This window comes from Chlamydotis macqueenii, chromosome Z (genome assembly GCF_036417535.1).
Source record: "Chlamydotis macqueenii isolate bChlMac1 chromosome Z, bChlMac1.mat, whole genome shotgun sequence".
Lineage (NCBI taxonomy): Eukaryota > Metazoa > Chordata > Aves > Otidiformes > Otididae > Chlamydotis > Chlamydotis macqueenii.
The window spans coordinates 63,021,631-63,047,032 of record NC_141593.1 but is presented as its reverse complement, the minus strand read 5'-3'; the positions used below and the strand labels follow the sequence as shown (position 1 = coordinate 63,047,032).

Sequence of the window (25,402 nt, the reverse complement as noted above, 5' to 3'; positions counted from 1 at the left end):
CCTGTTCCAGTGCCTAACATCCAATGTAAACCTCCCCTGGTGCAAGTGTCAGCTGACCCTCTGTCTCAGTAATGCACAAAAATTAAATTAGATGAGGTGATAAAATCAAACGGGATTTATTTTGTAACAGACTGATAATGAATTCAAACTTACCTCACCTTTAACTGAAATTGCTTTGAGACTCCAGTATAATTAACAATCTACAGATTTGAAATGTCACTCAGGAATTAATACTGCGCTCAGGATTTTCAGTGATCCAAAATGTGCAGTCACTCGCCTAACAAAGGGAGGGCTCTCAACCTTGAGGAGTTTCCTTAGGCAGTGTCCCAACCTAAGGAGAGAGTCCCCTACTCCAGACCCACTTACTCCAAGGAAGATCTACTAAAACTCACCTTCTGGCTGGGTCTCCATTTGTACCCTAGTTGAATCTGATCTGTGGTCAGATATCACCACATGAGTTCTCATTGGCTGAAGACTCCACTTTACATCAGCCACATGGTTCTAGGAGCTTCCTAGCATCTTACGATCGTATTACCTTTTAGGCAGCAGATCCTCTCAGTCTCATTAAATTGTGATGCACTAGGATCAATGTACATCAACAGTCCTTCCTCCAGCTGATGCTTGAAATCCTTTTGTGTTTCAGCTAACCCACTGCTAGTTTTTTTTTCCAGTTTTCAGAGGCTCTTCTTCCAACAGTAGCAGTATGATCTTTGCGTTCCCTGTTTCTCAGGCTTATCTTGAAGAATTCCACATGTAGGAAAGGATATTTGACTACTATTTTTTAATTACTCCAAAGTGATCAGTGAAAGAACTCAAATGGATTCTAAACAACAATCCTCTTTCCCCAAAATTAAAACAAACAAACAAAAATTCTTTACCATAGCAGATTCTTGAGGACATTGTGAATTAAAATGGTGTATCCTAGAAGTAGTTCCTACAGAGCTATCCTACAGAGACGTCTCGAATGATCCAAAGCTCATTTTTTTATAAAAGTCCTCTTAATTAGAAATAATTTAGAAATTATTTCAGTAATAAGTTGGGTTTGTTTTTTTTTTTTTTTTTGAAGAAAAAAGGAGAATAGGTTATTTTTTTTTTTGTCAGCATAACCTGTAGAAATTAATGCAAAAGAGAGGAATTATTGTCCCTTGGCAAAGACCAAATAGAACTTTCCAATACATTTTTGTGGGCCATACCTTAATGTTGCTCATAGGTGGGTTGTTGGTTGCACACTTTTAACATTTTTATATGCTTTGTCACCCATCTTACCACTGATCTGTCTTACATAAAACATATACTGCATTGCACAAAACTTTTGTCATGAGCAGTGCTTATGACATATTTGTTATCTCCATGTCCACCCTGTCTTATAAGGAACACAGGATTTCTGCAGGCAATGGGAATCAACATTTACTTCATGTACTGAAACATCAGGCATAGAACTCTACTACTTGCTCCTTCTTTCTTCTTAATTTACGTGAACGCATCATGGATAGCATATCGGTCAGCAAATAGGGTGCCATGGGATGTGTCTGCAGGGCTGGTAGAGAAATTCAAATAAGACCAGATTGTCTGGAGGGCACTCACTGAGAAAAGTGGCAGCAGTGGACAGCAAGAGTGGCAGAGTGTACCTGAACAAGAAGAGTGCTGGCAAGGGAATTGTAAGAGTGGAAACGAGTGAAGGAGAAATGACTGTGAAAGAGCCTCATATGGGTGGCAGATATGTGATGAAGTAAGGGGCTAGATGTAGCCCATGCTCTGAATTACCATACTTTTTTTGGTGTGTTCTTATTTATTTATGCTTGTATTTGTTTACTTAGCGTTCAAATGAGAAGATAAGGATAGAAAACAGACTAATAAGTAAAATGTTCTTTTTATATGAAGATGCAGAGTTGTTTTTCAGATGCAGTGGATTTGTGGCAATGTTTTATCTTGATAAGATCAACGCTATGTTGGCTTTGTTAACTTTCTCGTGTTTAAAATCTAACAATTTTTCATTTACTTTTCTGCTCCATTTCTTGTACTGCCAAATCATAGTGACTTTGTCTTTGTGGAAGTACTAAGTAGAAACAACATTAATATTTTGGTTTTCTTCCGTACCTCAGGGAGGAAATCAAAGGTAAACATTACCAATTATTACAAAACGTAATACAATGTGCAACAGTTTTTTCAACAGCAGTACAGAATGAATTCAGGTGAAAATGTCAAAATCTAGTCTCTACTACTTATTTAAAGACTTTTACTATTCTCCATTCAGTTTTTCAAAGAATAATGGCTTGTTGTTTTGGTTTTTTCTTTTTTAAAATAACATGAAATGTACTTTGAAAACTTTGAATGTACTGCATTTTGCTTGTTACTATCCTTTTCCTTTAACTTTCTGTGAACTTTTTGAAGGACTGCCACTGCTCTACTACAGATGCGTAATTGTAGCCATACTAGACATTGTCTTCTGTAACTTAGCTTTTAAGTCAGCTAGACTTGGGAGCAGGCTGTGTGTACATGCCTGTCCATGCTGCTTTCTGATCAAATAGTAAGACTTCTGAGCTTCTTCAGTCCATCTTTGGCTTACTTAGAAATTCCATAAGGGGTCCCTGAGAAACATACCATCTTTTCCATGATTTTATAGAGGAAAAATTAGTTCATTTAAAGCTTTCTTAAATTGTTTCAAGTTCAAAACTAATGGATCAAAAAAATACCGAATTGAAAAGCAATTATATATGTAAAGGGTCAAAGTATATTTGAAAATTAGAACAATTTCTTATAGCAAGATAATTTGTTGAAAATACTGTTGAGATTAATACACCTGCAGTCTGCATTTGCTTTTTTTTTTTTGTTGTGGCATTGTTCTTAATGGAGTACACAAGAAGCCTCCCACATGCTCAGTTTGATTTCACATACTTTGTACCTTCCAATTATTTTTACATTATTTGGAAGCTAACCTTTTAAATCTAATGTAAAATGATGCAAATGGAATGTTCTAATAATATTTGAATTTTGTTTCAGAGCAAAGTAGAAGAGATGATTTGGAAGCTTTAGGTCATATGTTTATGTATTTTCTCAGAGGAAGCCTTCCATGGCAAGGTTTAAAGGTAGTGGTTTTTGATATCTTCCTCTATCCTATTTTCAGATCATCCGCTTTTCTTGCCATGATCTTTTTCTTTTTGAAAGTTTGTGTACAAGCTGTATAACTTCACAAGCTTGTTTTGTTGTATCATAGGCTGATACATTAAAAGAACGTTACCAGAAAATTGGAGACACAAAACGAGCAACCTCTATAGAAGCATTGTGTGAAAACTTCCCAGGTAATGTCTGCTGTTAATGAGAGTTGTGTGTTGATTTAGAAAATGAAGCTGGCATAGATAATTATTTAATATCTGGTTTTAAAAAGAAATAAAATAATGTTTCCAGATACGTGTATTATGTACTATGGTAACAGATACAATAATTACCCTTTCAAGCAGCAGTAAGCTAATGCTGGTGTTCTAAAGGAAACATTAAAAACCATATGATGCATGTTCTTATGGTAATCAACTACCTTACATATAAAATTTTGCAAGCCTGTTCAGCTAAAATCTGGTGTCTTTTTTTTAAAAACAAGCTGCATTAGGAACAGCTTGAAATAATATTTAAAATAACTTGCAAGTAGTTTCAGGTGTTGCTTCTAGTTCTCCTTATGTGCCTGGAGAATCAATAAGGTATTGGAAAGTTGGAGAGAAGTAAATATGACATTTAAAAAAAGTTGAACTAATCAACTTGAGGCAGGGGACACACACACAAAACACAGACATGATTTTGCCAAAATAAAAAAAGGCACCTTGAAAAGTAATCACAGTATCATTGATAGGCAACATGGATTTGCTGAGAGTAGCTCATGGCAAACTGATTTGATTTCCTCTTCATAAGAGGAAATCCCTTCTGCAGCAGGCCTCGTGGATAGGAGGCAGACATTTTCTGTCACGAAATCTTAGTACTTTTGCTTTTGATGCTTTTTTAAAGTATCCTTACAAATAATTTTAAAAGCATAATCAAGAGGAATCTACTATGGGAAGAAGAGTGTAAAACAGTTTGAAGTAGTTGAGTACATTCTTGCCAAAGTTGACACATAAAGTGGTATTCCACAGAGGAATGTGGAATGGATATGTTCAGTATTTTTGAGTGCCTTGTATAGTTGAGAATTTTTATTAAACTTGCAAATGAGAAGTTTGAAACTTCTAAGCTTGACAGTGTGGTTAGTATAAAAGGTTCCTGACAGATTACAGATGCAGTCTTAAAAACATATGGTACAGTTCAATAAATCATATTCAAGGTAGTTTGTGAAGATAGAATCAAATTCAAGTTAAAAATTATTGGGTGTGAAAAGTTTCCTTGGGTAATGACTTAGTCACAAAGTAAATGTGAGTGAACAGTGTCATGCTGCTATATTTTTAAAACCAAATAAACAAACCAGCCCTATAGTAAACTGGATTATATAAAAAGGATATAGCCTGTAAGACACATAAATTGACATTTCCACTCTACTTGATTCTATAAAGCCTCAGCTGAAGCAGTATGTTCAATTTTGGGGACTGTACTTCAGGAAAATGTATCCTGTTTTAAGGTTATCTTATAAAGAAATGAGAGTGCTCATATGCCGTATTTGCTAGATGTATCACTAAAGACTGAAGGAATGAAGAATGTTTTGTGTCCTGGTTCTGGCTAGGATAGAGTTACTATTCACCTGAGCTGGGTGGAGGACTGGAGCTGGTAGCCCCTATGGCTCGGGCACCCAGCTGGGATAATTAACTAATTAGCTAACAGCTGGGGTTAATTTACCCAAATTAGCCTAAGGGCTATTCCATCCCATGTGACATCATGCTCAGTATATAAGTGAGGAGGGCGCTGAGGGGAGCCTCCTGCTACTTGGAAGAAACTAGGTGTGGAGCTCTGTTGTAAGCCATTATACTGTATTTGTATTCCATCACTGTTTTGTTTTGTTTTCTTCTGTCATTACTGTTAAATTTACTTTTTGTTCAATCTCAACCCACGTGTTTTTGCTGGTTTTTTTTTTTTGTTTTGTTTTGTTTTTTTTTTTTTTTTTTTTTTGGTTTACCAGTTCTCCCTTCTGTCCCACTGGAGGGTGGGGGGAGTCAGAGAGAGACTGCGTAGTCTGGTCCTGGTCAGGGCTGAACTACGACATTTGGTTAAGACTGTGAGTGAAAGAAGTTCTCCTGTACCTTTTGGCTGCTACAAACATGGAAGGAATCGTCTTGCTACATCCACAGATGCTAGGAGAAGGGAAGGGATGTAAACTGTGAAAGGTTTGCAATTGCTAGGGACACTATGGAGTTTCTTCCACTGGAATTGTGTGAAAACAAACCAGACAGACAAGGCTGTAAGCAATTTGCTGTGGGATAGGGTGCTGTACTAGGTCACCTTTTGAACTTTCCAACCCTGCGGTAAAAATGAGTCCATTATAATTTTTTCTAATTTTTTTTTTGTTTCACTTTCTTCTGTGCATTAAAAAAAATAATGAAATCAAGTGAAACTGACTTTTGTTACAGAACTTGGAGCAAATGTCTGAACATATGTTTAGTGGATTGACAAAAGTTTAAATGTGGGGGGGAAAAACCTACTCTGGAATATGAATTATCTGCATCCAGTAATGCATCCATGTCTTGCATGTTGATTTTTATGTAGTTGCTAGAATCCTGTGAAAAATAAATATCTGATTTAAGGTGTATATGGTGCAATTCCTAACTATGCATGAGTAGCTCCATGTATCTACTGGAGCGTTTCCTCCAAATTTAATCAAGTACGTGCTTGTTGACAGGATTGGATCTTAAAATGGAAGAAGGAAAATATATTTGACCTTGCAAAACACAAAAGATAAACTTCCTTGATAGTACATTTGTACATTTTCATAATAAATATATTCTTGTATGTGGAAGCTTTTGCATGTCAAATATCTGAGTATTTTCCACCTTTTCTTGTCCTTCTTGCCACTTAAGACATAGACATACATCCATCATAATTTTGATTCTTTTCAGTCAGCCTGCAGACTGAGCTAGCTGACGGATCTCCCATAAGGCAAGAGAACTCTGTAGTATCAGTGAAAGATACTTCAGTCTTTGTCATACCTAAAACCCATGGTTTTCATCCCTTGTTCTGTGGAATTGTACTGTTTTTGACTGTGCAACGCTACTGCTGTTCAAGCCTTGTATAAAACATGAGCAAGGATTTAAACTCTGGAGTTTCAGCTTGAAATGCATGATAAGAGTGTCAATGTTTCTCTTCACCTTCTTTAAACACTTTAAATCCCTTTGACTGGTATTGCTGAAGAGTCTTCTCTCCTGAGCTGGATTTCAGATGCCAAGGAATTTCTCCTATCCACTGCTACATCTGCTCATGCCTAAAACAGAGTGCTTAATACTCTGGTTTTGTTAGAACTGAGTAACCTGGGATGTCTCAACATCATTGTCCTGTGGTGTGTTTTTGACAGCAACAACGTGATGCTGCCTCACGTTTTGTTATCAAGCTGGTCTCAAACCTTCACTTCTCCCTCTTTCTACCCCTATTTCTGAAAGAGTTTAACTTAGCGTAGCTCAGTCTTAGCACTGTCTCTGCATTTCTTAGCCATCCTCTGTCATAAGATAGAATTTGTACAGCACCTTGTTTGTACCATAAAATATCAGATTCTCCAGACTTACTAGAATGTGATGTGTGTGTCAGTGTGAGTGCGCAGTGATACTGTTGTGCTACTTCTAGCATACATACTTCTTCATAGGATTAGCGAGTGCTGGTGGCATCTACTTTTAACTTTATTCATTCTTCGACTTTCTGGTCATATAGAGGTGCCTTTTCTTGTATGTTGGGACCATGTGAACAGCCTTTTTGTCTTGAGCATGAGTCGTCATTACTTTTCTCAGAATGGCTTGCCAGTGGGTGGTTTCCCACTATTTCATGAGCTACAACTTGTTCCTTAACAAGTTAGATTTCAACAGCTCTGTCCACCTGGAACTTCTGTCCCAGGACTTGGGTCAAATGCTTCACCTGATCCGTATCAGATTTTGACAAGTCATTGTAGTACTCTATTCAAAACCACTGCAGTGTTTTGGGTTTTTTTCTTTCTATAATGGGAAAGTGGGGACAGATGCAATCTGAATGAACCAAAATTTCAGTATGGTTAGGTTGTTGCTGTCTTCCAGTGCTTTAGTTCTTTCTTATAATACCTACTGGAGTAGAAGAATTCGTAGGATTCAGTCTTTGTGAAAGCTAGTTAACATTTCTCTCTTCTCACCATCTGCTGTTTTCTCTGACTCTTGTATTTCCACATGCCCCTCATTTCACTGATTCGTGAAGGAGTTGTAAGTATAGTCACGTGTCTGAGCAGTTTTTAAACAGGATTTGAAGCTTGTGCTTCAGATGTTCATGGGTCCTCCCTTTCAGTCCTTGAATTCTTGTAGTCTTCTGTCCATAAGGATGCTTGTTCCTTACAGCTTTTGTCTCGGAAGCCTTTCGTGGCTTATACCCATTATCAAGAATGAGACTTCTGTATGCTCTGCTCACCTGCCAAGAGGTTTGTGCTGGAACCATTTTCTTAACTAGAAGGTTCTGGCTGCTGCTGCGCAGTCTGTGCTTCATACTCTTTAATGACTAGGAAAGCTCTTTCCTTTTATCTTTACAGGTCCAGGCCTTTCAGAAATCTCCCTGGTTGTCTCCACTACTGGGAGAATCTTATAATTTCCATGTAACATCTACCCAAATGAATCTCCATTTGTATGCTGACATGGTATTTAAACTGACACTGGTCAGAAGTCATTCTACAAGAGCTCAGGTAACCTTAGTACCTTCAGTGTTTCTCTTAGGATATTTGCCACTTCTGTTCAATATGATCACGTAACATGATACCTGAAGCATTCAGCACTGCTGCAGCCTTCCATAGTCATACTGCAGTTACAACTCAACAGAGCTTATATTAAGTGTTTTTTAGCAGGACAATTAGAATTGCTCACTTTAGAATGTACATGTGGATCCTCTCTTAAAGGAAAAAAGGTTACATTCCAGTAACAGGTGTTCTTTGAGACATAGTCCACCCTGTACATTCATATACTCCCCTCTTTACCTTTCCTTAGGCTTGCCTTTGTACAATTAATTAAAAAAAATTTAAAATAGAAGCATTTCTCTCTTCACTTTTTTGACACTGTGTATCAGGATTGGAAAGTTGAATGGAAGATCTTGACAGGTAATGCAAAGAGAAAATGAGCGAGATGTCACTTGGTTGAATATGTTTAGAGTATGGCAAGATATCTTGAAGAGTATTATTACCGCTAAGTAGCTTAACTTTCTGGTAATTCACAGATTCATGGCGAACAACTGTTCAGATTTTATGGTTTAACATGTAATAATAAGTACTGGTTTTTGAGTGCCATTAAAACAGGTGTGGCAGTTATATATGTATCTTGTTTATATAGAGGAAATGGCTACGTATCTACGTTATGTAAGAAGGCTAGATTTTTTTGAAAAGCCGGATTATGACTACTTGAGAAAGCTCTTCAAAGACTTACTTGATCAGAAAGGCTATATGTTTGATTATGAATATGACTGGACTGGCAAACAATTGGTGAGTACCATTAAGTTGTTAGTAATGTACTACTTTTTTGTGTCATTAGTTTTGAGCCAGTGTTAGTCTTGAGTTTGAGAATATACGCGCATCTCGTGGCTGCTATTAGAGTTGTGAACAGCTACTACTACAAACCCATTTTCAGATAACATTTTCAAACATCATCTTTTGGCTTTAGATGTTTCATATTGAGTCTCTTCCCAAACATGTCCTCTTAATAACAAAGTAAATCTCTGTTCAATCTGAAACAAGGTTGTAGGAATTCAGATTGGTTTTTGAGTTGAAGGAGGAGTTGAAAACGTTGCAGATGATTGTCGTTATTGCATGTATTTTCTTGCTTCGGGGACTTTCTTGCTCCCGGTATATTTAAAACATAGAGCAATCACTTCTCTGTGTCTGAATTGTAGTATTTTATAGCTACATCTTTTTTCAGTGTTTAGCAGTGAAAATTACTTTAAGCCTTTCTTCAGACTTTCGTCAGAATGTCCTAACTGCTAACTGCAGAAAATATCAGCGTAAAATCTTTCAGAAAATGCATGTCTCATGATACTCAGAATTGTTGCTTCATGAAATTGTATAAGTCTTGGTTTGCCTTTTTTTCTTTTTGGTATTAATCAATATCTAGTGAAGCTTTTGCTTTAATGTGATAATTATGAGTTGTGGGAAACTGTCAGGTTTAAAGATGAGTTCCCATTACAAACCAATAAGTTTCAGTAAGACTTAGAAATTTATTTTTTTTACCAGTTGCTACATATTATTTGTATTTGTAGCCTACTCCAGTGGGTTCAATACATTCAGACCCTGCACTGTCTTCAAACAGAGAAGCGTATCAGCACAGAGATAAAATGCAACAATCCAAAAATCAGGTAAACTGCTCATGTAAGATTGTCAGCATTACTTTGCTATGTAATGATTTGTGCCATGTTGTTACTTTTATGAAAACTTCTAAATAGAATTGACCAAGTTTTGTTTTTTCTTTAAGTATGTCTTTGTTAATGTATTTCTACATCTTTATATCTTAAAATGTTCTAAAATGTTGCTTGTTTGGTGCTGTGATATAACATAGCTTACATCAGTAATGAATTTTTTTTCTGCTGATACTTCTTCAAAATTTTTTAGTTCTTTTAAAATTTTTTTAATCATCGTCTCTTCCCCATATAGTATGTCATGTATTGGGGTTCTAACATGTATGTATAATACTTTCACTTTAAAAAAAAAAAACAAAAAACCAGAATAATGACCAAGGTGGTAAAAATGTTAGGAATTTAGACTGGGGCCTGTTTACCTAAGCTAAGTTACAGGGTTGTGTTGGTGGACTTTGTTTCTTACTAGGAATTTTGAGTTTTAGCTACTTTATTTCTCTATGAAAATGTATGTGTAGACATATATAAGTATGCAGATAATGTTGAGGTACAACTTGTATAGGAATTGAGTATGTAGTGCTTCTGTGCTTTTTAAAAATAATATATAATAATGAATGTATGCATTGTTTATTTTTGGAAATTTTGTTTATTCTTTTGCATATATTCCTAATGCATTAAAAAACATTAGCCAACAGACCATAGGGCAGCTTGGGAATCACAGCAAGCCAATCCGTATCATTTGAGGACTCACCTAGCAGCTGACGGACATGGTGGCTTGGGACAGGTATTTTCTGCTTCTTTGCATGACTTAATCGTTTTGCATAATATAATACATTTTGCATTATGTAATATGTGCACTGTAGTGCATGATGTGATTCCTGTTTTCATATGAAGCTTGCTTTCCAGTAATGTTCAGAATGCTCCTGTTACTCATTACTTCACAATTGCAAAACTGAAATTAAAACAGGTGCAGTTTATATGAGGTTTTGAGCTTTCAGTCCAAAGTGAAAATAATGCAGTTTGTAAAGAAAACTGAAGAAAAATGTCTGGAGAAAAATTTTTTTTTTTTTTTTTGTCTGCTGCATTTTTGATTCTGGCAATCTAAGGTACATGTATTTCTTCTGAAGTTTTGTTTTGGAGAAAAATTGTCAATGCCTGAAGAAAAATTAAGAAGTCTAGGGTAAAGGAAAAAGTGCTCATATCACTTAGATCAGTTGTGACCAAATAGTTGCCAGGTAGAAGGAGCAGTGTGCAAAACTGCTGCCATTTCGGCTGTCTTTGAAGATCACGTTTTGTACAGAAGAGTGTTTTCGAGCCAGCTTAATTGAGTTGCTTTTTTTTTTGTGGAGTGGTCAAGCTTCCTCACTAAAGGCACTTGTAAAACTACATAAAATCTTCAGTTTTGTTTTTGAAGTTTGAGCCCTTGACTATTAGAAAATACCCCTTTCTTGTAGTGATACTATCTGAATCATGCTATTAAGTTGGGCTATTAGCTAGCTAGTTAGAATCCCCTAGAATTAGGGATTCCTAATTGCCTCCAAGAAGACAAGTTCTAAAATTGCCACAGATAATTGTTCAAATGAAAATTGAGTCTCAGGTATGAGATTTAAGTGTATTTTTTTTTTTCTATGACATTACTGAGTCATTGCTCATCTTTGAGATCAGTTTTATGATGAATTATCCTTTTTTTTCTGGGAGATGGGAAAATCTGGCACATTATTTTAAAGTAACAATGGAATGGGTTTTAGGTCACTGCTATTACAGTCATCTAATACTGCTGCTGATGTCATCTCTGAGATCCTGTTGTAGAATATTATTAAAATGTGTTAGTGCTTCTTTACTGTGACATATTAAATTCTAGTGGACTGCATGTTGCTATGTGTTTATATGTAAGTTAGTATGTATTTTTATGCACTTAGTAACTATATTCAAGTGGGAAACATTCAGCTTCATTAAAAGTAATCTTTCTGGGTTTTGTATTAATTGAAGTTATCCCAAACTCGCTAGGCCTATGCTAGAGATACACTAATGTGCTTAATCATGTCTAATTTTACTTTGTAGCATCAGTTCATGTTTAAAATTCAAATACTATTAGCAAATTGAGTTGTAAAGGGAAAACCTCCAGAAATAGTTCACATCCCTTCTTGCACTTACCTCTGTTTAGAATTAGATAAAAATGCTGTAATATGGCAGTCTGTCTGTCTAGTTTGTGTAGCTGCCTTAATGAGAGCAACTTGTACCTCCTAGCAATAAATTTGCCTCAGTTCCCAAAAATGTCAGTTGCAAACACTTAACTGTTTCCTCCTCTACATGAACTGCAAACTGCTTATACACTCATAAAGACTGTACTGATATGTTCATTACTTTTTGTTCATCACTTGCTAGCTGGTCTCCTTCCTCTTATCCTTTCTCTTTCTGTTTCCCCATTTGGAATTTTTTTAAGAGGAGGTTAGGTTAAAAGATCAGGTTAAAGTGTTCCCAGTGAAGGTCTTGAAAGGTGCTTAGGAACTGCTTGAAAGTTTAAATACTTGGTGTAAGTAGTTTTGAGTTTCCAGACACCCCTCCTTCAAGAAGTCGAGATAGCAATGCATTAGATGAAACAAATGGATTTCCCTAAGCTTTTCTGAATTAAAAAGGTAGTGTGATTTTTTTTTTTGTTTTCTTATTCTTTTGTCTTAATTGGAAGCTTTTTGAAGGTAAAATACAGCATTCTGTAGTATCACTAATTAATTGCTTAGGCATGAAGGCTGGGTTTATTTTTTGAAGAGTGCTGAATTCTGTTACTGAGATTGGTAATGAAATGAATGATTATTTTCTATGGTTTTTTTCAGATTTTTGTAATTCCTTATTGTGGTTATAAGCATGAAAATCAGCACAGTTTATTTTGTGAGAGACTTTCTGGCTGATTTTTGAACATAGCAAGTAAAAGATTATTTTACATAGTAATTCAAAACACCATGGGGCTAGCCTGAACATTTACTCCTACCACTTGCAGAATTGGTATTCAGGCTTAAGTTTGTCTTATTGTAACTAGCCCTTATCAAGCTTCTAAAAAGAAACTAGTGTGTTCCACAATTAATATGTCTCATAATTAAGTAGTGGGTTTGTTATTTTAAGTTTGTTTGCCTTATGTCGTAGAGGGTAGCAAGAAACAGCCAGTGTGATGATGCATATACTTCTTTATGTGTGTGCTCTTCAAATATAACTTTTAAAGAACTGATTACGTTTGTAGGAACTAAATTTAAACCAGGATAGGATCTTTTACCAAAAGTTGTTTCAGATTTTCAGTTTAGTGGTTAATCTCCCACTTGTATGTGAGTGAGTAGCTTAAGTTCAACTTCAACATCGCAACACTTCTAATTTGAAACTTAGTTTACAGTACTAGTTTTCAGAAATCTAATTAGGTGATTATTCATGGGAAAATGTTCACATAGTTTTTGTTAACAGAATTTTTAGGTGCAACAACATAAATTCAGTATCCATGTTTGTTCACTACGATCGTATACAACTCTATTAAGAGATTAATTGTGCCTCCCATCTTTTATCAGGCTACTGAGGAAATCCAGTCCAATTCCAGTCATAAGTAGAGCAATGAAATTAGGAACTCCTCTTCAAGCAGTTAGCTTTGTGGATTGGTTCTTCTCTCTCCTTTCCTAAACTTTTAGCTTTTTGCGTGGATCCACTATGATGAGTTTTCTTTGTGCCATATTTGTGGTGCATCCTGGCTACAGAATTTTGAGTAGAGTCATAGAATGGTTAGGATTGGAAGGGACCTTCAAAGGTCATCTAGTCCAACTCCCCTGCAAGGAGTACCACACTTTCAGTGCATAAGCTGTCTTCCAGATGAACTTCTTATTCAATTTTGTTATATTCCTGTATCTTTCTGCCTGTGTTGCGCTGATTTTTGAGACGATTGGTATGTAGTCTGAGAAAGAAAAGTCTAATGGTTGCTCTAACTTAAGCTTGTGTGCTCCAGGATCAGGAGTGTACAAGCGTTAACGCTGGTTCATTTACCCAGCATTATCAGTCTTTTACCAAATGCACTTTTTGGTCAGAAGGCAAAATATTTACCAGTGTAACAGGAAATTAACTTCTGGCATTGCAGGTTATTTTAGCAAGATACAGAACTTTTGATTGCAAGATCATACAGCTGTAGCCTTACTGATACTGGAACTGAAGCACTCCTGCATATCTCTTGAGGTCCTTTAAATGAGTCTTTGTTAGTGGTTTTTTTTTTTAAAGGTAAATATTTTTCTGTGTTAGAGGTGTACTAATTCTTGGTTCTTCATCTTACTGAGACTATTCCTAGAGCTGTTTTCAGGAGTAGTAGACTACAGTGACACTCAGAGCATTTGTGATTCTGGAGAAGCATGACTGATGCTGTTTTTCAGACTACCAATACCCTTTGCTTCACATATGCTTTCTGAGGTCACAGCTCTTTCTGGAAAGATTAACTTTGTTTTCCTGCCGTCTAAACTAAGCAATGCAACAAGCGGTTTTACTTGATTGTATTTAGTTGTGGGTTTGGTGGATGTGTCTGGTTGTAGGTATATGGGAAGGACTGAGGTCTCCTTCTCCTTGACCTGTATCTTTTTGATAAAGATCAACTGGAGTGAGGAAGGACAGTCTTCTGCTGTCTGGTGTGAAGGTTTCTACAAAGTTTGTGTCAAAGTTTCTTAGAGAAAACAGTCTTCTTAAATGAATAAAAAAATCTTAGGACAAATGCTGTCTTGAAAAAAAGACTTCTCTCACTAAAGGAAACAACTGTCAAGAAATACTGTTCAGTTTTGAAGTCCCTTTGAAGAATTTCAAGAAAAGAGTTGCCAAACAGGTTGTTGTAGCTTCTCTGCATCCCCTTTTATAAGAATGTAACACATTGGGAAGTCCTGAAATAAGCTTTGTTACCATATGGCAGTGCATTGACCCAAGCAGAAGATTGTTATTGCTCTTTTAAAGCTGGAGTCACCTTAGATTGGTATGACTTTAACCATGTTTAAAAAACCAAAAAACCAAAACCTAAACCTGTCGTAAACCAGGAGGTTTTTTGGTTTTGAGTTGCTTAAGTCTTGCAGGTGTTAAAAACAATTGCCAGAATATGTTTCAGAGAGACCAGAAGAGAGTTGTTGACAAAGGCTGATAGGGACCATCTGTGGATCTTGAACCAGAGGAGCAAAATAGACTTCCTCTAGTAGTGATAGAAGGGCATGCTATAAGAAGATGCTTAGATACAGTTTTGTTCCTGTCAAAATGTTTTCACTTTTTCCTAACTTTTTTATCCATCAGAAGAGAAGGATGTTTTTTTTCAACTTGTTATTGAAAAATAATATTCATAACTAGATTATTAATGCAGGAAGGATTTTCAGATATCTATTTCCATGTTTTCCAGTTCAAATGAAGAATATGGACATGCTCGAGTTAGATTTCTTTTTTTGACTCTGCTGTCCAAGAAAATAGAGGTGAATGATTGAATAGACACTCCCGGGAAAGAAGTGTGAAGGAAAATCCTATATGAAAGCTCCATAGATGCTAGAGTTAGGCAATTTGTTTGATATTCTTGCAAAAAGATTATTAATTTTTTGCACCTCCTCCAAGTTCAGCAGAAGTGCATCCTGATGAAGAACAAGTTGGGGAAAAAGGCCAGGAGGTCCATGTGGATGAGCAAGGAGCTCCTGGACCAACTGAAAGTAAAGAAGGAAGCCTATATAGGGTGGAAGCAGGGACAGGTAGCCTGGGAGGATTACAGAGAGGCTGTCCGAGTGGCCAGGGATCAGGTGAGGCAGGCTAAAGCACTAATGGAATTGAATCTGGCCAGGCATATAAAAAGCAACAAGAAAAGCTTCTGTAGGTATGCAGGGGACAAAAAGGAGGTCCAAGGAGAATGTACAACCCCTCCGGAAGGAAACAGGTGTCCTGGTTACCTGGGACGTGGAGAAGGCTGAGGTACTCAATGACTCATTTTCCTCAGTCTTCACCGATAAGGGCTCTTGTCTCACCACCCAGGCTGTGGAAGGCACAAGCAGGGACTGGGAGGATGAAGAACTGCTCACTGTACTGGAAAAGCAGGTTTGGGAACATCTGAGGAACTTGAAGGTGCACAAGTCCATGGGATCTGATGAGATCCATCTGCGGGTCCTGAGGGAACTGGCGGATGAAGTTGCCAAGCCACTGGCCATTGTATTTGAGAAATCGTGGTGGTTTGGTGAGGTCCCCGATGACTGGAAGAGAGGGAACATAACCCCAGTTTTTAAAAAGGGGAACAAGGATGACCGGGCAACTACAGGCCGGTCAGCCTCACCTCTGTGCCTGGCAAGGTCATGGAGCAGATTCTCCTGGAAACCATGCTAAGGCACACAGAGAGCGAGGACGTGGCTGGTGACAGCCAACATGGCTTCACCAAGGGCAGATCGTGCCTGACCAGTTTGGTGGCCTTCTATGACAGGGTGACAGCATGTGTGGACAAGGGATGAGCAACGGATATCATCTGCCTGGACTTGTGCAAAGCTTTTAACACTGTCCCGCATGACATCCTTCTCTCTAAACTGGAGAGGCATGGGTTTGATGGATGGACCACTCGGTGGGTAAGGAGTTGGCTGGATGGCTGCACTCAGAGAGTGGTGGTTAACGGCTCAATGTCCAAGTGGAGACTGGTGACAAGTGGCTTCCCTCAGGGGTCCGTGTTGGGCCCGGCCCTGTTCAACATCTTTGTCAGCGACATGGACAGTGGGATAGAGTGCACCCTCAGCAAGTTCTCCGATGACACCAAGCTGTGTGGTGCCGTCAACATGCTGGAAGGGAGGGATGTCATCCAGAGGGACCTTGGCAGGCTGGAGAGCTGGGCCCGTGCCAACCTCATGAAGTTCAACCAGGCCAAGTGCAAGGTCCTGCACCTGGGTCATGGCAATCCCAGTCACAAATACAGGCTGGGCGGAGAATGGATCGAGACCAGCCCTGAGGAGAAGGACTTGAGAGTGCTGGTCGATGAGAAGCTCGACATGAGCCGGCAATGCGCCCTTGCAGCCCAAAAGGCCAACCGCATCCTGGGTTGCATCAAGAGGAGGGTGGCCAGCAGGTCGAGGGAGGTGATTCTCCCCCTCTACTCTGCCCTGGTGAGACCCCACCTGGAATACTGCATCCAGTTCTGGAGCCCTGTTATGGCCCGGAGCCATAGCAGGTTTGTGATTCCCTCGGACTAAATTAACGTGAACCGACACCAAACGATTGATGTAGGATTTTATTTAACGTTTGAAGGAATGACTTAACTGTGGAAACTTGGAAAGCATAAAGGAGGTTGGTAGCCGGGGCTCTTTTCGGGATATTTCTAAGAAGGAAAAGGAAAACAGAAAAAAGAGAGAGGAATAGAGGGAAAGAGATATCACCACCCTTGGATCCAGCAATGACGATGATGGGTGGGCATGTGGATCCTCTGGTGGGATAGCGGGCGCATGGCTTCTGGTGGCAGGGCCGCGGTGGCAGGTGGTTGTGATGGTCTTCTGGTGAGGGCTTGCCGCGCGGCTCCCTCAGGCAGTGTCTCTTATAGTCTAATCCCCGCCCCCAGTTCTGCCCCTTGAAGTGTCTGGTTCCAGAAAGTTCTGAGTCCTCTGTGCAGGCGGCAAAGTGGGCACTAAATGTGAGGAGTGGTTGGAAACCCCCTCCTCAGATGACCGCTCTGTGACCTCTGCCCATATTTGGCAAGTCGTTACCAGGGGCCTGGGGAGCTGCACATCCCCCACAGGGCCTCCATCTCCCCTATGCAGACTGCAGACTGCACCCAGTACTGCAGCCACAACAATGTTTGAGACATTAACTCTTTTGGTCCCTGACAACCCCCAACATAAGAAGGACATGGACCAGCTGGAGAGGGTCCAGAGGAGTGCCACAAAGATGATCAGAGGGCTGGAGCACCTCTCCTATGAGGACAGGCTGAGAGAGTTGTGATTGTTCAGCCTGGAGAAGAGGAGGCTCCGGGGAGACCTTATAGCGGTCTTCCAGTACCTCAAGGGGGCCTACAAGAAAGATGGGGAGAGGCTGTTCATTAGGGCCTGATGTGATAGGACGAGGGGTAATAGTTTCAAAATAGAGGGAGGTAGATTTAGATTAGATATTAGGAAAAAGTTTTTTTACAATGCGAGGTGTAGAACACTGGAAGAGGTTGCCCAGAGAGGTGGTGGATCCCCATCCCTGGAAATGTTCAAGGCCAGGTTGAATGAGCTCTGAGCAACCTGATCTGGTTGGAGATGTCCCTGCTCCTTGCAGGGGGCTTGGACTAGAAGACCTTTGAAGGTCCCTTCCAACTCTAACCATTCTATGATTCTATGATTTGAGTAAAAGTCATAAATGTCTTCATTTGTTTTTTTTTTTTTTTTTTAGGAAAAGAGAAGAAAATAGTTCTTGCAAATACCTGTGCAAACTGTCACTTGTTAATCATAGAATCATAGAATAGTTGGGGTTGGAAGGGACCTTCAAAGGTCATCTGGTCCAACTCCCTGCACTGACCAGGGACATCTCCAACCAAATCAGGTTGCTCAGAGCCCCTTGTCCAACCTTTGTTTCCATACAGAAAGGGGTATATACCTGTCTTATTGCTTCTTGATATACCCTACCCTTACAGGAGTAAACTGAAGACAAAGGCTTCTGTTTCTGATCAACTATTATTACTAAACCTTGAGGACAGGACTGAGGACTTTAGAGAAGTTCATGTTAAGTCTAGATCATGGAGCAGAAATTCTGAATCGTTACAACTGTGGGAATGGTTGACTACAATCTTAATTGGGTGGCATTGCTTTATATGTATTAGTGCAGGCTGGAGTAGTGATTAGCAGTTATCTAGTTTGGATTCAAAACTCATTTGGTGGACAAATTGAGCAAATTTTTTTACCCTTACATTTTAATGAACAATCCTATCTTATGGTGTTTGCATGGAAAGTACTTGCTAAATATGTTTCTCATAGAATCATAGAATCTTTAAGGTTGGGAAAGAACTCCAAGATCATCAAGTTCAACCATTAACCTAACACCACCATGTCTACTAAAACATTTCCTGAAGTGCCATGCCCACATGTTCTTTAAACACCTCCAGAGGTGGTGACTCCACCACTTCCTTCTGCACTGTTCCAGTGCCTGACCACTCTTTCAGTAAAGAATTTTTTCCTAATATCCAATCTAAACCTCCCCTGCCGCAACTTGAGGCTGTTTCCTTTCATCCTGTCACTCATTCCTTGGGAGAAGAGACCAACACCCACCTCCCTACAACCTCCTTTCAGGTAGTTAGAGAGTGATAAAGTCTCCCCTCAGCCTCCTCTTCTCCAGGCTAAACAAGCCCGGTTCCCTGAGCTGCTCCTCATAAGACATGTTCTCCAGATCCCTCACCAGCTTCGTTGCCTTTCTCTGGATACACTTCAGCAACTCAATGTCTTTCTTCTAGTGAGGGTCCCAAAACTGAACACAGTATTCAAAGTGTGACCTTACCAGTGCTGAGTACAGGGGCAGGATCACTTCCTTGCTCCCGCTGGCCACACTGTTCCTGATGCAAGCCAGGATGCTGTTGGCCTTGGCCACCCAGGCACGCTGCTGGCTCATGTTCAGCCGACTGTCCACCAGGACACCAGGTCCCTTTCCACTGGGCAGCTTTCCAGCCACTCTTCCCCAAGTCTGTAGCGTTGCATGGAGTTGTTGTGACCCAAGTGCAGGGCTCAGCATTTGACCTTGTTGAACCTCATACAGTTCACCTTGGCCCATGGATCCAGCCTGTCCAGGTCTCTCTGCAGAGCCTTCCTACCCTTGAGCAGATTGACATTCCCGCCCAGTTTGGTGTCATCTGCAAACTTACTGAGGGACATTTACTACTCCTTATTACTGCTAGAACTGGATATTTCACAAGAAACGATGAAATTATCTGCACAGTAAGATACCTGGTGAGATGATTGGGATCATACTATTTCCCTGAACCAGTAAATATAGGCAATGATAACAAGAAATACTAAGATATGTGTGGAAAAAAAAAAAAATCTACTAACCTAGGGTGTTTAATTTAAGATGCCTGACTCACCATCTTAGGAATTGTTTAAGTACAATTCCTACCTGTTTCTGTCACTGAATGTGTAGTGCTTCTGCTGGCCCCAGTGATGCAAAACTAAGCTTAAGCCACCTGGTTGAAACTCCGTTGAGGTGCCTGTCATCACAGAAGTCAAGTCCAATCTCCCAGAATTCCTTCAGTTATATTGACCAAAATTTAAGTAATAAGGTTCTTGTAATCTTAGACATCTTTCCTTTTGCCTTTTTTTTTTTTTAATTAGGCTACAGGGATTTTTTTTTGGCAGTGGTTCTTATTTTAGTGAAACTCAGAAAAGAAGAAAGCTCAGCCTGATGTAGGCATATGGCATGGAAAATGGCTTAAATTCAGCACTCTGTTCTTAGTGACTTACAATAGGAACCACAAAGCAAACCTCAGTAGGCAAAGCTATTAGCTCTAGCTCTGGTTATAAATAGATGAAATGTAACTGCTACATTAAGAGGAGAGCTTGGAAGGGTGAGGGGAATAGTAACATTATGATTATGATTTTTCTTCCTTCTGATTTCTTGTACCTTAATCCCTGACCTTCAGGGAACAGCTGGTAAGAATCTTAAATTCTGAACTACTATTGGTCCACTTTCCTATAGCTGATTATGTTTTACAGATGTTTTCTGCAGGCTCTTATATTATTGGGACAGAACAGTATTTTTGTGCAACGTTGCTTGGCCAATTTGCTGCTACTTTGTAGCTAGTAGACCTTCTGATACTTTAATGGGTTAATTAGCACTGTCAGGTGCCCTGACCACTATACACTTGTCTTTATCGAGTTAAGCATCTTCCTGGCAGGTTCTGTGAGGTGAATAAGGGAGAGGCCTCTGGAATAGCTCCATTTGTCATGCAAGAAAGCTGGTAGAGAATGTTGAGTTGCATTTGGTTTAAAGTCAAAACAAACATTCCCAGAGAAGCAGAGCTGTCTTAATAGCTCAGGAATTTATAAATGAATTTTGGAGAAAGTTAATGGGAAAGAAGAGGAATCTATTTTGGGTTTTTTGGGTGTTTTTTTTTGTGGGTTTTTTTTGTGGTGGTTTGGTTTTTTTTGTTTTTTTTTTTTTTTTTTTAAGGCAGTAAGTGTTCTTGTGCTCTAAGAGTGAAAACAAACAACACCTGTGTGGTGTTTTTAGAGAATGTCTTAGTTTTACCCTGTCCTGGTGAGTACAGTTTGAGGTACAACTGAATCAGGCCACACAAAGAAGGAAACTAAGGAGCTTAAATACACTAAAGAAGCAGAGATAGGATAAGACTTACTGAATTGCTGTTGAAAAAGGAGTTAGTGCCTTCCCTTAAGGCTCTGAAGAGACATGTGAGATGAACAAACCTGGCAACAGAATTGCTTTGCTTAGTCTGCTTACTTTGAGTCTGTCATGTAGATGTCAGTTCCGCTGTTAGAAGTGAAAGACAAATGTCAGAAGCACAGGGATGCAGGAATAAAACCTGGAGAAGATACTGTTATTGGAATAAAAAGAATTATGGAATGAACAAAAGTTACTGACTTTTAAAGATGTATTGTAACTTTAGGAATTGACAAATGTATGTGCGGCACTAGCATAATTTCAACTATTTCTGGTGATTTCAGGTAGTAAGCTCAACAAATGGAGAACTGAATACAGATGACCCAACTGCAGGCCGTTCAAATGCACCCATCACAGCTCCTGCAGAAGCAGAAGTAATGGATGAAACTAAGTATGTCCATCTTTTTATATTCTTTGGATATTGCGTGCTGAGCAACTTCAAAATTTTATGTTGTCTAAACTGAATAGTCACTAGTAAGGGGCAAAAGGAATTATAGTGATACACTTAAGTATAGCACTATATTAAAGTGCTATACTTAATTTTGGCTTTAAATATTTAAATAGTAGACTTTCTATAGTTTGTGCTTTTTAGGCTAAGCCCTCAATAACACATCTCTATCCTAGAGAAGTGCATGCATTTTTCTTGTTTCAACTAATTTTGAAAATTTATTTTAAGATAGTGTTCTGACTACCAAAAGTTACATATGAAAGATGTAAAATTCTCCCTCTCTGTGGTATCCTGATTCTCTTTTTTCCCTTTCTTTCTGTATAGCTGCCAGAAAGTGTTGAACATGTGGTGAGTTCTACAGCAGAGGCAGGCAGAAATAGCCCCGGGGGCTGTGTTCATGTTACTTGATATAAAACTAATTTCAGAGAACTTTAAAATAACAAGTCCATTTGGAAATCATGAAACATTTTTTAGCATTGTGAAACAATTAACTTTCAACAAACAAACAGCCACCTTCAGGAGCTATTTTGCCTGCTTCAAATCTTGCTTGCTTTTAAGTTGTGTAGTCTGTTGTGTATTTTAGTTAATTCTTTTTTAGTGTGCAGTAAAATATTTTTTCTTTTTTGCTATCCTGTTTCAGAGGGGAAAACATTCTTTTCAGATGTTGTAGCATTCAGCTAGTATTTTAACATCTAGAAGATAACTCACTTATATGAACAAGTAATATATGCTAGCAAATGTTTGAACTTTGCCTATTATATCTACAAACAGTATTTGCTGGCTTATTAGTCTTTGACAACCTGCTTTACTAACTACTAAAACGTAACTTCAGGGTTCCTTAAAACTACAGTGTAATGAAAGGGGAAAATATTGAAGTCTATTAAAATGGGATGGACAAGTAACGTATATGTATTTGAATTGTAAAGTTAGACTCACAAAACAGTACAGAAAAATATTCTTGATAGCAAAGGCAGTGTAACTTTCAACATGTTTTCTTTTATAATTCTGCTAGAATAGGATTTTACAGGGGTATGGATCTCGCTTATCATAAAATAGAGGCACTCAAGTATGAAGGGTACATTAGTAGCAGAAAAATACAGTAAGCATTCCTTAATAGCAATAATTTTTGTAGGGCCCATTTTCCTAACTTTTAGATAAGAGGGAATTTCTCAAAGTGCAAAATTTTCTTGAAGTGGTGGTTCTGCAGGTTCTGATTTTGGTATGTAAGATTTACGTGCGTGTGTACTTAAAAATCGTGAATGGAAGTGTCTGTTGTGCCACACTTGAGCACTAGCTTCCTGTGGGCACTGAGAAGGCCAGTTCTTATCTGCTATCTTTGCAGAGTACTGTATTATTATTTTTCTGGCAAGAATTCAGTTTTCTTATATAAATTAAAAAAAAAAAAAAGACTCCAAAGAGCACGGATGTTATTAGCTGCACATAGAGAAATTTTCTATCCCTCCCTTTGGATAAGTGCAGTGATAATCTTCCTTATGCCCAATTTATGTGCATGTGGGAAAAGATGAAATTTCTAAAGTTTTGAATAGTGCTTAGCACAATTAAACCTGTGCTTAGTTATCTACAGAAAATAAGAGAATTCTCAGAAGCTAAAATTCTGCAGCTGCATTAAAAGTGTAGTTCATTTCCTCTAATATGAAGAATGGATGGACAAATATGCTATCCTTGACCTTTTTGACCTAGTCTTTATTGATTTTGTCACAGATAAAATATCTAATCTCAATATCCTGCTCTTTAGAGTAATCTTTTTCAATATGAAACACACAAATTAGTTTTCCAGTAGTGTTTGTTTAAACTGTAGTTTCCTCATTCACTGTTTTTTGGGGAGTAGAAGTTGTTTTATATTTTTGGCAGTAGTTAAAGCAACACACACACTCACGCCCACACCCCCTTCCCGGTTTTGCTGTCAGTCATGGATATATAGGTGTACATCTTTTCTCAGTAACAATACTTTAGAAGGTTTAGGTAATTCTACATTTTAACATGGTAGTTGCAAGCTTAATATGAAGGGGTATTGTGAGACATTTAAACATCCTTGTATAGATTTTGTCCTGCTGGAGAGTGTAAGGAAATGCAAGTATCGGTATCATTCATGTCTGTGATACAGATGTTTTTGGTTTTAGGGGCACATTGTTTTACCGAAAGACTCTTAACTTTATGCCTCTTTTATCATCTTTTCTCCCTCTGAAAATATGGACAAAGTTAACCTCTCTTTTGCATGTTGTATAGGTGCTGAAAACTTTGTGGGCGGCGGGGTGGAGGTAGTTTCTGGGACCTGATTTGAGGCAGGAAAGGTGGGCAAAATGAAGTATTGATAGCACACTAGGAAGTAACAGGAAGGCGTGGTGACTTTTAATGGGTTGCCTCAGCAATAAGCCTAGGCACACAGAAGAGGGATAATGTCTTAAAAGAAGAGAGGGCAAGACAGACTTCCTTACCCTGGTGGGAGGAATCTTCTGTTTGCAATGTTTCCTCATACTCTGAGGAGACTAAGCGTTCAAGGCCAGGCTGGATGAGGCTCTGAGCAACCTGACCTAGTCAGGGATGTCCCTGCTCCTTGCAGGGGGGTTGGACTAGATGACCTTTGAAGGTCCCTTCCAACCCTAACCATTCTATGATTCTATGATTGAATGTTTTTTAGAAACACTTCTTTCTTTGTTCTAGATGTTTTCATAGTTATAGAATCTTAGCATGACTATATCTTGGTTTAAAAGACTGAAGAAAGGTTGCCCTGCCATATGTGATTTTTAATTTGTGATTCACACAAATATTGTTTAGCTGAATATTAGATCTTCAGTTACCGTTTCAGTGGGATGCCGTAAATCATAAAGGATAAGAATTTTTTTCAGTGAGCGTTTTGTTGTTTTGGGACATTCATCCAACGCTTCATTGATATATGTTTAGTAGGTACTCATGTGCAGTGTATATCCTATATCTTATGCCTTGTCATCTTCATGCTCCTGAAGTGTTGCTGTGCCACAAGCATGTGCAGCAAGCATGACTTAGCAGTGGGTGTTGGATTTGGAATTTTTTGGGTGGTATGGGTTTTTTTCTGTTTTTGTTCTGACTTTTTTTTTGTTTTGTTGCAATTTTTTTCCCCGTCTGTTTCTGGTGAGAGGTTTGTTTTGTTTTGTGGTTTGTTTTGTTTTGTGGTTTGGTTTTTTTTGTTTCCCCCCTCCCCCCGAAAAGTAGCTTCAGCCCTATTTCAGTTGTTAATTACTGGAGTTGTAAAGCAGGGAGAAAACTAACCTGATCACTCTTCAGCCCAGGCACTGGTATCTCCTACAGATGGTCTTCCAGTTACCACTGAGCAGTTATACTTTCTTTCCTTAACTATTTCCCAGCCATCAGAACAGTTGCTTCTATTAAGCATGTGTAATTTGGATAACCAAAAGGCTCTACCTTGGGAGAGCAGAGAAGGGCAAACAGGAAAAGGTGATATGATCTGTCCTTTTTTGCATCTTGCATTCTTTTTCCCCACTTAAAAACACCTATTAATAACCCTACAGTAAAGTGCTGCCACATGCTAGATGACAAATATAAAAACACAGCTATCTAAACACAAATGAGAACTGAAGTTGCTTTAGCATGTTGTGCCAAGGGACTTGTCAATTGGTAGAGGGAAGAGTATTTAGCAGAAAATAATATATGATAAAGTTTTAAGTAGGACAAGAAGTGTTCCTGGCGATAATACTGAGATTGCTACCTTAGATAATATCTCAAAGGTCACTTTAGATTGTACAGAAAAAGTAAGTTGTTTCTTAAGTTTCATAAATCGATATTATACTGCTTGCTATAGAGATGTTTTATACTCTGTAGAGAAAGAGGTTAGCAATCATTAAATACTTCTTTAAAAAAAAAAAAGCTCCTTTCCTAGAATTAGAAATTTTCAAAGCATATATTCTTATGCATTTTTGCATGCATACTGAATAATATAAGTCTGTGATTTAATACTCATTAGTAGTGCCCCTATCTGTAGCTTTAAATACGGCTTCAAGTAATGTTTTTTATATATATAATATGTAATATAATATATATACACACATATATAATATATATATATACACACATATAAAAGTGATAGTAACACCCTCTAGTGACAATATTCTTAAGAACATG

At 38.4% G+C, this 25,402-nt stretch overlaps 1 protein-coding gene across 11 annotated transcripts in view; it reads left to right on the top strand.

Moving 5' to 3' along the window:
• Positions 1-25,402, top strand: part of CSNK1G3 (casein kinase 1 gamma 3) — an 80,790-nt gene that overhangs the window by 52,096 nt on the left and 3,292 nt on the right. For 9 of the 11 annotated variants that reach the window (XM_086770076.1, XM_086770072.1, XM_086770069.1 and 6 more), the window contains 7 exons: positions 3,001-3,086; positions 3,215-3,299; positions 8,448-8,596; positions 9,367-9,462; positions 10,148-10,243; positions 21,102-21,208; positions 21,590-21,613. In XM_086770076.1, coding sequence (XP_086626202.1) covers positions 3,001-3,086; positions 3,215-3,299; positions 8,448-8,596; positions 9,367-9,462; positions 10,148-10,243; positions 21,102-21,208; positions 21,590-21,613 — 643 coding nt within the window. The remainder of the gene's footprint in view (positions 1-3,000; positions 3,087-3,214; positions 3,300-8,447; positions 8,597-9,366; positions 9,463-10,147; positions 10,244-21,101; positions 21,209-21,589; positions 21,614-25,402) is intronic. The other 2 variants (XM_086770077.1, XM_086770078.1) reach the window with 2 other exon arrangements.